This window comes from Microtus pennsylvanicus, chromosome 6, assembly GCF_037038515.1.
Source record: "Microtus pennsylvanicus isolate mMicPen1 chromosome 6, mMicPen1.hap1, whole genome shotgun sequence".
In the NCBI taxonomy this organism is placed as follows: Eukaryota; Metazoa; Chordata; class Mammalia; order Rodentia; family Cricetidae; genus Microtus; species Microtus pennsylvanicus.
Window position 1 is genome coordinate 85310239 of NC_134584.1, and position 13604 is coordinate 85323842.

The window sequence follows — 13604 nt, forward strand, 5'->3', positions numbered from 1 at the left end:
TGTTCAGAACTGAACCTTTATTTTGTAGTGGGAAAGCCTGAGTACTGGGGCCCTCGCGTCCCCAGCCCTGGGGTCTGCATGCAGCAGAGTGCTTTGGGTTGGGGACCGACCGTAGAGGAGCGGGGAGGGGGGCGTAGGTTGCAATGGCCTGGCCAGGAAACAGCGGCGGCAATTAGGACTGGACAGGACATGGGTTCTTAGTGTGGCCAGTTTGGGTAGGTGGAAGCCTGGCTGTAGCCGGGCTCTCTGGAGCTGGGGTTGGGGAGGGGAAGAATTCAGCCATAAAGATCAAGTTTCCTCTTGGCTGGGTATGGGTGTGGTCCGGAGCTAGGTGGGGCTAGTAGCGTCTTGGCAGAAGGTCTGTGAGGAGACCGCGGAGGCTGCAATGCCTTGCCCGTAGGAAGGCTCGTGAGCATCGCAGACAGCAGGTTGGAGACACCGGGCGCGGCCCCCATCGGCCGACCCGGGTCCTAGCACAAGCTGCTGATTTGACTCCTACTACAGCCCCACTCGCAGCAGCTGCTGGAAAGGCCAGCCAGGACATCTCTGCTGCCCCGAACTGCTCCAGGCGACCCTTGCCAGCTGGGTCGACTACCATAGAAGGCCTGGGGGGATTTGGTCAGGCCCAGCCACTCGCTGGAGCCCACAGCTTCGTCCAGTTCGCTGGCCAGGTTGTCCGTATTGGCTTCTGCATCAGGGAAGAAGTCCCCTGCAAAGCAGAGGAAGCGTTAGAACTCAGAATGCCGGCTCCTGTCTGGCCAGGTTGTATCTCTGGTCTTGAGAATCAAGGTTGCTATCCAAAGTTTTATTTCATGCGGTCCTGGGCTTTGTTACTGGTTTCAATACTAAGCCCGACTTTCCTGTCACGGATTTCATGTTATTCTTTATTTAATGTGGACCAGGTAGACGAAAGAATGCATTTGGAAGCTAGGCTCCCTAACTTAGAATCATAAATGAGCTTACCTCTCCGAGGCTCAGTTTTCTTTTCCATGAAGTGGGGGGAAATAATAGCTCCTACTCTCTTCAGTTTTATCGATAGTGGGAGGCTTAGCGCCAGCAAGGGCACAACAAAATCGGATACACAATGAGCCGCAAATGAACCCTGATTATTTATTGACTGACTTGATCGTTTGCCACATTAACTTCCTCGGTCCCCTCGGTGACAGCCACGGAGCTGCTGCTATTGCCACCCACTATCCAAATGAGCCGGTGGTTCCTCAGTGAGCTCGTGTGAGGTGAGGACACAGCCATTCGGCCATAGGCTACTGTTTTAACCCAGGCGCAGGGCTATCTGCACACGCGTCCATCACCCACCATCGCTCCGTCCTCATCACTGCCATCTTCCCCAGTTTTGTTTTCTGAGGACAGAGTCTCAGGCTGCGCTGGAACTCGTGACCATCCTGCCTCAGCTTCCCAGAGTGTTGGGATTCTAGCCATTGATGTGCCAGCAAGCCTTGCCTCTAAGGAGCTGCACCCTCCTTGCCTCTCCTACTCCACCCACTAAATTGTCTACCCTTAAAAAATTCTGCTAGATCTCACCTGCTGTGTCTTCCATTTCACCAGGAATTGTCTCTCCAAGGGGGAGCAGGGGCATCCAGGAGGTGGCAAAATCAAGCCCTGTGCCCATAGCCCTCCACCTGCCCTGCTCACTAGGCTCCAAAACCTGCTGTGCCCTCAGCAGGTGCCTCAGGGACAGTGGCACCTCTGCTGAGTGCTTGGTGCCAGGACTCAGGAAAAGGTGGCCTGATGGCTCTACCTTTACTCCTCTGCCAGCAAACCCAGGGTGCTGGCTCTGGCCATTTCATCTCTACAACTGGACCACCCTGGTCCTGCAGAAGCGCAAAGGCCAGGCAGGTGCTCCCACAGCGTGTGGCTAGAGAGGAACTCTATTCCACAAAACCTCCTGTTTTTACTTTGAATTTTTAAGATTGGGTCTTAATCTGTAGCCCAGGCTGCCCTGAAATGCAGGAAACTTCTGCCACCACTTCCCAAATATTTGAAAGTCCCGTTTGCGCCATGTCTGGCTATACACCCCTCCTCTGTTTTGCCCACCTGTTCCAGGGTGATCCTCCACCCAGGCCACACACATACTCACCCAGAGAGTCATGGGCCAAGACATCCGCCCGGCGCCATCGCGAGCCCCCGCAGGTGAAGATGACCGCTCGGATGAACTCGCGCCCGCACAGCTTCACCACGTAGGGCGCTGGCCTCGCATCGGCCTGCAGCTGCAGAGTCCCAAGGAGAGCCCAGGAAGCCAGCAGCAGCAGCCCGAGGGTTGCCATGCTCAGCTGAGATGCCTGCGACCAAGGTGGCTCTCTCTGCACCACCTCTGTCCCCCCATTTATACAGGCTGGATCTCAGCCCCTCCCGCTGACTTATCTTCCTCACAGGGGAGGCAACCTGACCTTTACCAATCCTTGCCAAAAGATAACCTTTCATGCAGACAGGGTGACATGGCTCAGCTCTCTGTCATCCTTCCGCACCCGGGAAGTTCTCGTGCTTTGTCAACTAGTAAGTGCTGGAATTATAGGAGTAAGCCGCTACCTATCTTCCTTCCTTCCTTCCTTCCTTCCTTCCTTCCTTCCTTCCTTCCTTCCTTCCTTCCTTCCTTCCTTCCTTCCTTCCTTCCTTCCTTCCTTCCTTCCCCTTTCTATTTATTTATAGACAATCTCCCAGCCTGGCTAACCTCAAACTCTAGCATCAAGATCTCCACTGGAGCTAAAGAAATGGCACTGGTGCAGAAGATAAGAGGCGTCCTGCTCTTCCAGGTGGCCCAAGTTTGGTTTCCTGCACCCAAAGCAGGAAGCTCACGGTTGCCTGTAACTCCAGTCACAGGGGATTTGACGCCCCCATCTGGCCTCCTCTGGGACCTGCATGTACATGCTCATACAGGCACATATATAGACATGAACAGCAATAAAAAGCACACATTAAAGAAAGGTCACTCTGCAGGACAGCTGTGACCCTTGACCTTTCCCCTGGATTCTGGGGGCCAACTGTGCTCTCTTCTGGCCTCCACAGCCCCTGCACTCGCATGCTACACATAAACTCGCTCAGGCGCACACACACCCATATAATAAATAGACAGAGAGGTAGAGCATTTGTCCTGGGTTCAATCCTCATTGCTGAGAAAACCCGGCAAAGATAGAATTCTAACCGCACACTGCGTCGTCAGTGACTGCGGAGCCCAGGCTGGCCTCAGACTTGCTATCCCTCTGCCTCAGCCTCCTGAGTGGCCTAGTGGTCTGGCTGTCTCCAACATCCACAGCAAAGGAGCCACACCCAGTTTTTATTTTATTTTTTTTATTTTTATTTATTTATTTTTTTGGTTTTTCGAGACAGGGTTTCTCTGTGGTTTTGGAGCCTGTCCTGGAACTAGCTCTTGTAAACCAGGCTGGCCACACCCAGTTTTTAATGTGGGTTCTGGGGATTTGAACTCAGGCCCTCAAGCTTTTGCAGCAAACACTCCCACTGAGCAGGGTCCTCAGTCCTGATATGTGCTATTTAAAGGGTGGATATAAAGAGGCTTCCCGCTGTTTTCTTCCTCAGGCCAGAGACTGGATGGTGTCTTCTTCGAATCCTACCAGATCCTACTGGATCCTACCGGATCTTACCTGTTACCATTCTCCTTTCCATCTCGGATGACTGCTGCCTCTCACCTTCTCATCGTTTCTTTGTATCCATCCACAGAGTTCTAGTGTTTTTATTTATTTATTTATTTTTTATTTATTTATTTATTAAGGATTTCTGCCTCCTCCCCGCAACCGAGAGTTCTAGTGTTTTAAAGTCCTGGAGATGAACCCAGGGCCTCAGGCACGTTTAGAAAGAAAGTGACACTGAGCCACACCGCAGTCCACAGATGTGGGTTTGTGAAGGGCTGAATTTTTTTATTGGATTGTAGTTTAATGATTTTTTTAAAACAGATTTATGTATGTATGTATGTATGTATGTATATATGTTTTCCAAGACAGGATTTCTCTGTAGCTTTGGAGCCTGTCCTGGAACTAGCTCTTGTAGACCAGGCTGGCCTCGAACTCACAGAGATCTGCCTGCCTCTGCCTCCCAAGTGCTGGGATTAAAGACGTGCGCCACCATTGCTCAGCTATTTTTTATGTTTCTGTTCTTGTGCTAATCCTCTGACATGAGTGTGGGGTCAGAGAACACTTTCCAAGACTTGGGAATCAATTCTCCCCTTCCACAATGTGGTGTAGGTCTGGGGATGAAACGCAAGCCTTCAGGCTAGACAGCAAAAGCCTTTACCTGCAAGCATATCTGCATGAATATGTGTGTGTATACAAATAGTCAGGGTTCATATCTGCATGAATATGTATATATATTAATAGTCAGGGTCTCATATCTGCATGAATATGTATATATTAATAGTCAGGGTCTCATATCTGCATGAATATTGTGTATATATTAATATTCAGGGTCTCGTATATGCATGAATATGTGTGTATATATTAATATTCAGGGTTTCATCTCTGCATTAATATGTGTATACATTAATATTCAGGGTCTCGTATATGCATGAATATGTGAGTATATATTAATATTCAGGGTCTCATATATGCATGAATATGTGTACATATTAATATTCAGGGTTTCATCTCTGCATTAATATGTGTATACATTAATATTCAGGGTCTCGTATATGCATGAATATGTGTGTATATATTAATAATCAGGGTCTCATATATGCATGAATGTGTGTATATATTAATAGTCAGGGTCTCATATATGCATGAATATGTGTACATATTAATATTTACGGTCTCATATCTGCATGAATATGTGTACATATTCCAGCCCTCAGGAAGCTGAGGCAGGAGGATTGCCACAAGTTCCAATCAAATCAACCTCAAGTTCCATACTAAGTTCCCAACTACCCTGGGCTACAGAGTGAGAGTATATCAAAAAGTAAAATAAGAACAATGTTCATCAGGACACTAGAGATGGGCAGCCTAGGTTTGTATCTCATCCTTACCTGCCTTCTTGTTGTGTGAACGTAAGGGAGTCACTTGACCTCTCTGTGGCCTGGTTTCTCATCTATACAACAGGGAGGCTGGGAAGAGTGCACCTGGTTCTTCCGTCGTCGTCGTCACACCCTGTGTGGTCAGCACTGTGCACTTCTGTCTTCTGTTGCTCTGATGGACATCCTGGGGGTCGTCTCCCTGCGCTGCCTGGAAAGGGCTGATGAATAATTTGCTTCCCAATCCCAGCTGCCCCTTTGCCAGTGCAGCTCACAGGGTGCAACCTTCTGCCCTTTTCTCTTCCGCATCCTGATGCCTGGTCAGGAGCCTGCTGGCAGACAGGAGCAGGTCCCTTGGGGCTGCCTGCCTGTCTGTCTGCCTGGCCCAGACAGGAGTCTCTTTTGTGCCTTCCACGGTGTCTGAAATCTGAGTCCATCAAGCTGAGATAGAATTCTGGTTGCTGTGCTCCTGGAGGAAGGTCTTACACCTCTCTGAGTTCACTGAGAAGATGCAGGCAATGTGTGTGTGTTAGCTTTACAGGCTGCTGAGGACTTGGAGGTGCATGTTTCTTCTTGGATGCTCCAGGCCACACATCCAAGAAGAGACACACCTGGGGACCAGGGTGGGCACTTTGGGAATAGAAATTTCACAGATGCATTAAGGGTCTTACATTTTCTGAATGGGTCTCCAGTTCAGTGACAGAGTCCTAATTGACAGAGGGGAGTCGGGCTACGATACCTGTATCTGCAGCTCTTGGGATGTAGGTATAAGATCAGGGGTTCAGGCTGGAGGGATGGCTCAGCGGTTGAGAGCACTGATGCTCTTCCAGGGGTCCTGAGTTCAATTCCCAGCAGCCACATGGTGGCTCCCAACCATCTATAGTGGGATCCGGAATGCAAGCAGACAAGCAGGCAGAATACTGTATACATATAAATAAATAAAATCTTTTTTTAAAAAAAACATCAGGGGTTCAAGGTCATTCTCAGCCACACAGTGAATCTGAGGCCATTCTGGGCTGCATGAGATCATTTCCAAAAACCCCAAACAAGATACAAAAAACTAGGGCCTTGGAAATGATTTTGTTGGTAAATTCCTTCCTTGTCTTGCAAGTTCAAAGCCCCAAGTCTCATCCCATGAAAATAATGCTCATAAAAACGGTGATCCTCACCTGTGATCCCAGCTCTGGGAAGCAGGGACATGAGAACCCTGTGGCTCACAGGACAGTCAGTCTAGCCAACTCAGGAGCTAGTTTAGTCAGACAGGTTTAGTCAGAGTACCTGTCTTAAAAAAGAAAAGATGGAGGGCCGGGGGTCAATATGCTTGTCCTGTAAGCTTGAGGACCTGAATTTGGATCTTCAGAGCCTGTGTAAAAGATGGTGCTCCTGTGCCCGCCCCCGTGACCCCGTGACCTCACAGCAGGATGGAAAATAGAGGCAGGAAGACCCCTGGGACCTTGAAAACCAGCTTGCCTGTGCGCAGGAAGTAAGAAACCCTACCTCAAGTGCTAGGGAAATGGAGAACCACACCCAAGCCTGGATTCCGACAGCCACAAGTGCACACAGAGACATGTAGTTACACGGACACACAGAGACACACAGCACATACAAGCACCCACATACACACCAACAAAATGTCATAGACATCCTGATACAGGCATGCATATACAGAGACATACACACAGAGAGAAACAAAAACACAATCACACACAGCCACGCATTCACAGACACATATAGACACAGAAACATGCAGACACACACACATGCATACATATATACAAACTTAAAGAATAAACCTTATTTAAAAGTTTGTTTGTTTTTTCTTTTCAGTAAAAGTGGCCAGGGACACCTTGGAAGGCCGAGGGACAGCCTGGTGCGAGGCGGGTGTAGCAGGAGAGCCCAGGACTTGAGACAAGTACTACTGGAGGGAGGAGCACCGATGTGTCCCTGCGCTTGCTTCCTTCATCGCTGCTGTTGTTCATGACTGCAGAGTGCTCCCACCCAGACGACCTCTGTTCAAGCCGGGCCCAGGGAGAGATGTGTTCATCCATTAAGTTCCACTCGAACCGTGTCACACAACCCCATGGGACACCAGGTCACACAAATGCAAGCGTGTCTGTGCATGCCTTTCCCAGAGGTTTCTGACAGTCACAATTTGGACACTGCCAGAGCTCCCCCTTTCAGGGCTAAATCAACACACTCTCACACACCGGGTTAAGAATCTGTTTGCGTACAGCCTTATCAGCAGAGTGTCTCTCAAACACTGGCTGTTGGCCAGCACGGCAGGTGCCCGTGGGCCCAGAGGAGAGAGCACAGCCAGGCGGCACCTCCTCAGTTCAGCAGGGCTCACTGGGTCTCTCCTCTCTAGCCACCTCCCCTTGGGTGGGCTGGTTTTCGTTCTTGGTTTCCTGGCATTTGCCATCTGCCTAGGAAATGGGTTACAGAGAGCTCCTTCCAGTTCGCTCTTTCTCTGAATTGCCTATCATTTCTTCTCCTGGTCTTGCTATGAACTCCAAAGTGACCTAAAATTCACAGTTCTGTCTTAGTCTTCCTCCCCAAGACTAGGATTAGAATCCCGAGCTTTGTCCGCAGGCGGCAAATGCCCAGCTGTGCCCAGCTCCAGCCCAGATGCACGGCTTTGTGGGCACCTGTGTTTGTCTGTGGACGTGTGCTGTAACCCGGGTCAAGCATTGTATGGCTAAACCCTGACTGTATCCTCAGGCTGGTGCTACGCCGCTTCCATTCGCTTGTAGACAGAGCAGCACCAACTCACTTCTCTGCCCCCTTCCAGCCGAATTTGGCCTTTCTGAAGGGAAACAGGCACGGTTGACATGGGCAGCTATGTGGGAACCCAAGCATCTCCCGGAGTCCAAACCTAGTGCAGACATGTGGGAACCCAAGCATCTCCCGGAGTCCAAACCTAGTGCAGACATGTGGGAACCCAAGCATCTCCTGGAGTCCAAACCTAGTGCAGCCATGTGGGAACCCAAGCATCTCCTGGAGTCCAAACCTAGTGCAGACATGTGGGAACCCAAGCATCTCCTGGAGTCCAAACCTAGTGCAGCTATGTGGGAACCCAAGCATCTCCTGGAGTCCAAACCTAGTGCAGACATGTGGGAACCCAAGCATCTCCTGGAGTCCAAACCTAGTGCAGCTATGTGGGAACCCAAGCATCTCCTGGAGTCCAAACCTAGTGCAGACATGTGGGAAGCCAAGCATCTCCCGGAGTCCAAACCTAGTGCAGCCATGTGGGAAGCCAAGCATCTCCCAGAGTCCAAACCTAGTGCAGCCCCTCCAAGGTGTTGGTGGAGGTGTTGGTGGTCATGCAGTGACCCACTTTTCTCTGGAGATGGGGTCTATGTTGTCCATGCTGGTTCCAAACTTCTCAGCTTCCTACTCCTTCTGCCTCCACCTCCAGAATGCTGGGATTAGACTCTTGTGCCACCATGAAGCTTTTATATGATGCTGGGGAGTCATTCAACGTCTATAGCCAGATCTTATCCCTGGATATAACTGTCTATATGCATATATACATACAATGTTTGCATTGATGGGCTAGATCCCAGGGCCTCACAGGTGCTAGGCAGGGCTTCACCACTGAACCACAATCCCAGTCCCTCACTGGGTCATTCCAGGTAGGGGCACTGCCACTGAGCCAAATTTGTCCCCAGCCACAGCTATTGCCTAGCCTCCGAAAATCTGTGATATTTGTTATAGGGATCAGCCTGCAAATCAATGTTGGGCTTCTTATGTGATTAGCAGAAATGTTCTGGCTTCTGTGATGGGTACCACCTGGAAAGAATGTCTTGTTTACAGCCCCTACCTCTTTACAGGGCCTTCCATAGCCCAGGCTGGCCTCAGACTCACTATACAGCCAGGGATGGTCTTGAACTCCTAATCTTCCTTCCTTCACCTCCCAAATGCTGGCTCACAGGAGTCACCTTGAGGCCTTGCTGTGAAATATTCCTTCTGTACACTGTATGAGTACATGTCACTATGATTGGTTTAATAAACAAGCTGAACAGGATGAAGTTAGGCAGGAAAGCCAAATGGCGGGGTGAGGAATGGCGGAGTCAGAGGAGTCGCCAGCAGACACAGGAGATGATTGTGCCATGTCACCACGCGGCAGAGAGTAAATAAGGAAATATGGGTTAACGTAAAATATAAGAGCTAGTCAGTAATAAACCGGAGCTATTGGCCAAGCATTTGTAATTAATATTAAGCCTCTGAGTGATTATTTGAGAGCAATTGCAGGACAGGAAAACTCTGCCGACAAAGCCTGGTTTTTGAGATGCTGGCAATAGAACCCGTGGCTTTGTGTATGGAAGGCCAGCACCCTACCCCCTTAGCCACACCCCTAGCCCAGTCTTTGTGAGTCCCAGTGCACCAAGAGCCAGCCAACTTCAGGACTCACCTGAACGTGAGAGAGACATGGGTTCTGAATTCCTCTGCAGACCAAGTGTGAAGGCACTTCCTGGTCCCACAGTAGCCAGCAGCCTGCGCAGGATGGTGAGCTCCATGGCAAACTAGGGCCACACAAAGGGAAACCTTGTCGGTCAAGTATCAGTTTCAATTTCAGGGAGCCCAGCTCCCTCTTCCACTTATCTCAGGGAGCACAGTTGCATTTGGTTAGGATCTGCAGGCTTTCCTTGTCCAGGAGCCTTAACTACATGCTTCTTCATGGCTTGCACCAGGGACTTGGTGTTCTGCCTAGAGGTCTTCTTTTTTTTTCCTTACTTATTTATTTATTTATACAATATTCTGTCTGCATGTATGTCTGCAGGCCAGAAGAGGGCACCAGACCTCATTACAGATGGTTGTGAGCCACCATGTGGTTGCTGGGAATTGAACTCAGAACCTTTGGAAGAGCAGGCAATGCTTTTAACCACTGAGCCATCTCCCCAGCCCCCCCCCAGAGGTCTTCATATCTCATCTTTAAAAAAACCTACGGGGCCAAGAAGGTAACTCAGTGGTGAAGGCACTTTCTGCCAAGGCTGACTACCTGAGTTCAGTCCTCTGGATCCACACGTGGCTCCCACACGTGTCTTCTGACCTGCACACACATGCCGAGGCATGTTCGCACCCACTTCCCAAGGCAGAAGAAAATAATTTTATTATATTTTTTTGTGTATGTATGGATACACATCTGCCACTGGGAATTGAACTTAGGTCGACAGATTTGGCAGTGAGCACCTTAGCCCATGGTACCATCTCGATGGTCCTTTTTTTCCTTTCTGTCTATTTAGTCCTTGCTGACCTGAAATTCACTATGTAGATAAGACTACCTTCAGATTCCTGCCTAACTGTGCCTTCTGAGTACTAAGATTAAAGACAAGTGCCCCATGACCAGTTTTTATATCTCATTTATTGACCCAAGGGCATCTTACTCTAGAAATGAGCTCATTCTTTTTTTTTTTCCTTCGGTTTTTCGAGACAGAGTTTCTCTGTGGCTTTGGAGCCTATCCTGGAACTAGCTCTGTAGACCTGGCTGGTCTCGAACTCCCAGAGATCTGCCTGCCTCTGCCTCCCGAGTGCTGGGATTAAAGGCGTGCGCCACCACCGCCCGGCATGAGCTCATTCTTAAAACTTTTTTTTGTACGTGTGTGTAGATTGTATATATAGGTGGATGTGACTGAGTACTGCGTGTGTATGATCAGAGGCCTGAGGAGGGTGCTGGATCCCCTGGAGCTGGAGTCATAGGCCATCGTGAGTCCTCTTGCAGGAGCAAGTGCATGCTCTTAAGCACTGAGCAATCTCTCCAATGAATGATTATACTGCCAATTGCTTGTGTTTTTTAAATACTTACTTACTTACTTATTTATTTATTTATTATGTATACAGTGTTCTGCCTGCATGTATGCCTGCAGGCCAGAAGAGAGCACCAGACTTCATTATAGACAGCTGTGAGCCACCATGTGGTTGCTGGGAACTGAACTCAGGACCTCTAGAAGAGCAGTGAGTGCTTTAACCTCTGAGCCATCTCTCCAGCCCATGGTCTTTTTTTAAAAAAAAAAATTATTATGTATACAGTGTTCTGTCTGAATGTTTGCTGGCACACCAGAAACGGGCATCATGAAATGTCCACCCCAACATGAATTATAGCTTACAAAAGCTGGGGACCAAGAGCTCTGCAGTCTGCAGGACTTGCAAGAGGTTGAAAGCATCCTTTCTCTCTGCTTCTGCTTCTTTCAGGTGGCTTAGAGTTTTAATTCAGGGTTTCTCTGTGTACCCCTGGCTGTTCTGGAGCTTGCTCTGTAGACCAGGCTGGCCTGGAACTCAGAAATCTTCCTGCCTCTGAATCCCAAGAGCTGGGATTAAAGGTGTGCGTCACCACGCCTAGCTGATGGTCTTGCACATTCAGTGTGTGCCTAACTGTATGTGTGTACACCGTGCGGGCTGCAGGAACTCATGGAAGTCAGAAGAGAACATTAGAACCCTTGGGACTGGAGTTACAGACATGTAGAACTATCACATGGGTGCTGGGAACTAAAACCATGTCCTCTGTAAGAGCAGCATATGCTCTTAACTGCTGAGCCATCTTGCCAGTCACTTCTTTAGTCTGAGAGTAGCTCGTAGCCATCCTTACTGCTTATATAAGGTTGGAGAGGGAAGAACCTCATGAATCTGATTAGTTTTGGGGACTTCCTGAAGCCTCTGAATTGTTCATTTCTTAGAACACCCTGTTTGTTTCTTTTCTTTCTTTTTTAAACTTTCTTTTATTATACACACACACATACAGTGTGATGACTATTCTTGGTTACTAACTTGAATACATCTGGAATCGACTAAAACCCAAGTGCCTGAGTACAACTGTGAGGGATTTTTTTAAAATTAAATCACATGAAGTGGGAAGATCCACTTTTTTTTTTAAATGTGTAGCCCAGGCTGGCCTCGAACTTGTGATCCTCCTGCCTCTGCCTCCTTCAGCAAATCCTACCGGCGTGCGCCACCACAACCGGCTTTTTTTTTTTTTTTGAGACAGGATCTTTCTACATAGTTCCAGGAACTTGCTCTGTAGACCAGGCGGGCCTCAAAATCACAGAGATCTGTTTGCCTCTACCTCCTAAGTGCTCATATTAAAGTGTACAACTCCACACCTGGTCGGGCAGTGGTGGTGCACACCTTTAATTCAAGCACTCGGGAGGCAGAGGCAGGCAGATCTCTGTGAGTTCGAGGCCAGCCTAGTCTACAAGAGCTAGTGCCAGGACAGGCTCCAAAGCTATACAGAGAAACCCTGTCTTAAAAAACCAAAAAAGAAACAAACAAACAAAAACCAATTCCACACCTGACTGGGAAGACCCATTTATTTATTTATTTATTTTTTGGTTTTTTGAGACAGGGTTTCTCTGTGGTTTTGGAGCCTGTCCTGGAACTAGCCAGGCTGGTCTCAAACTCACAGAGGTCTGCCTGCCTCTGCCTCCCGAGTGCTGGGATTAAAGGCGTGTGCCACCACCGCCCGGCAAGACCCATTTTTTAAAAAACTTTTTATTAATTTTTTTGTGGATTTCATATCATCATCCCAATTCCACTCATTTGCCTGATCCCTTACTTCTGTTCTCTGCCCTTGCAACCCCCAAAAACCAAAATCTAAAAGTAAATCCAAAAAAAGAACCAACCAAACAAACAACAAAAATAAAAAAAAAATTCTCGTCAAGGAAGCTGCAGTGTGGCCCGGTGAGTCACACAGTGCACCCTTTCTTTGGTCCACACATCTTTACTTGTGAGTGTCCATTGCAATGAGCCATTGGTCTGGTTCAAGGCCTCTGGCTTCTGCTACACCGTCAATACTGGGCCCTCACTGGGGCTCCTCTCGGGCATCCTGTTGTTGCCCTGTGTCGTGGAGATCCTGTGGCTTTGAAGTAGGCTCGGCCCCTCCACATGCTCCAGAAGTTCATAGACGAGATGGGTGTGGGGTGAACTTCCTGGAATCCTGGTTCTGGGCCTGGGTGGTAGTTGGATTAGAAGACCCGCTCTTTTTGTTGCTTTTTATTTTTTAAATTTATTTATTTTTTTCAATTTTATGTGCATTGATGTTTTACCATGTGTGTCAGGTCTCGTGGAACTGGAGTTACAGACAGTTGTGAGCTGACATGTGGGTGCTGGGAATTGAACCTGGGTCCTCTGGAAGAGGAGTCAGTGCTCTTACCCACTGATCTATCTCTTTATTTAAAAAAATATTTATTTATTTATTTATTTGTTATGTATACAATAGTCTATCAGTGTGTATGCCTGCAGGCCAGAAGAGGGCACCAGACCTTATTACAGATGGTTGTGAGCCACCATGTAGTTGCTGGGAATTGAACTCAGGACCTTTGGAAGAGCAGGCAATGCTCTTAACCACTGAGCCATCTCTCCAGCCCCTGAGCTATCTCTTTAGGCCCTAGAAATCCCACTTTTAACCCAGTCTTCTGAGGCGTACACCTTTAGTCCACTTTTTTCCCTTTTTCCAGACAAGGTTTCTCTGTGTATCCCTAGTCTTGGCACTTGCTCTGTAGACTAGACTGGCTTTGAACTCACAGAGATCCACCTAGGTCTTCCCTCCTGAGTACTGGGAATAAAGGTGTGGTGCACCACCACCGCCCAGTTTAATCCTGATTTTTTTTTTTTTTTTGGATTTTTCGAGACAGGGTTTCTC

General features: G+C 48.5%; 1 protein-coding gene across 1 annotated transcript; it reads right to left on the reverse strand.

Moving 5' to 3' along the window:
- Positions 1 to 2398, reverse strand: Rln3 (relaxin 3). The gene is made up of 2 exons (XM_075977896.1): positions 2096 to 2398; positions 1 to 709 (listed from the first exon to the last, which is right to left on the reverse strand). The coding sequence occupies exons 1-2, from the start codon at positions 2280 to 2282 to the stop codon at positions 471 to 473; spliced, it is 426 nt and encodes a 141-aa protein (XP_075834011.1). The 5' UTR covers positions 2283 to 2398; the 3' UTR covers positions 1 to 470.
- Between the last annotated feature and the right edge of the window lie 11206 nt (positions 2399 to 13604).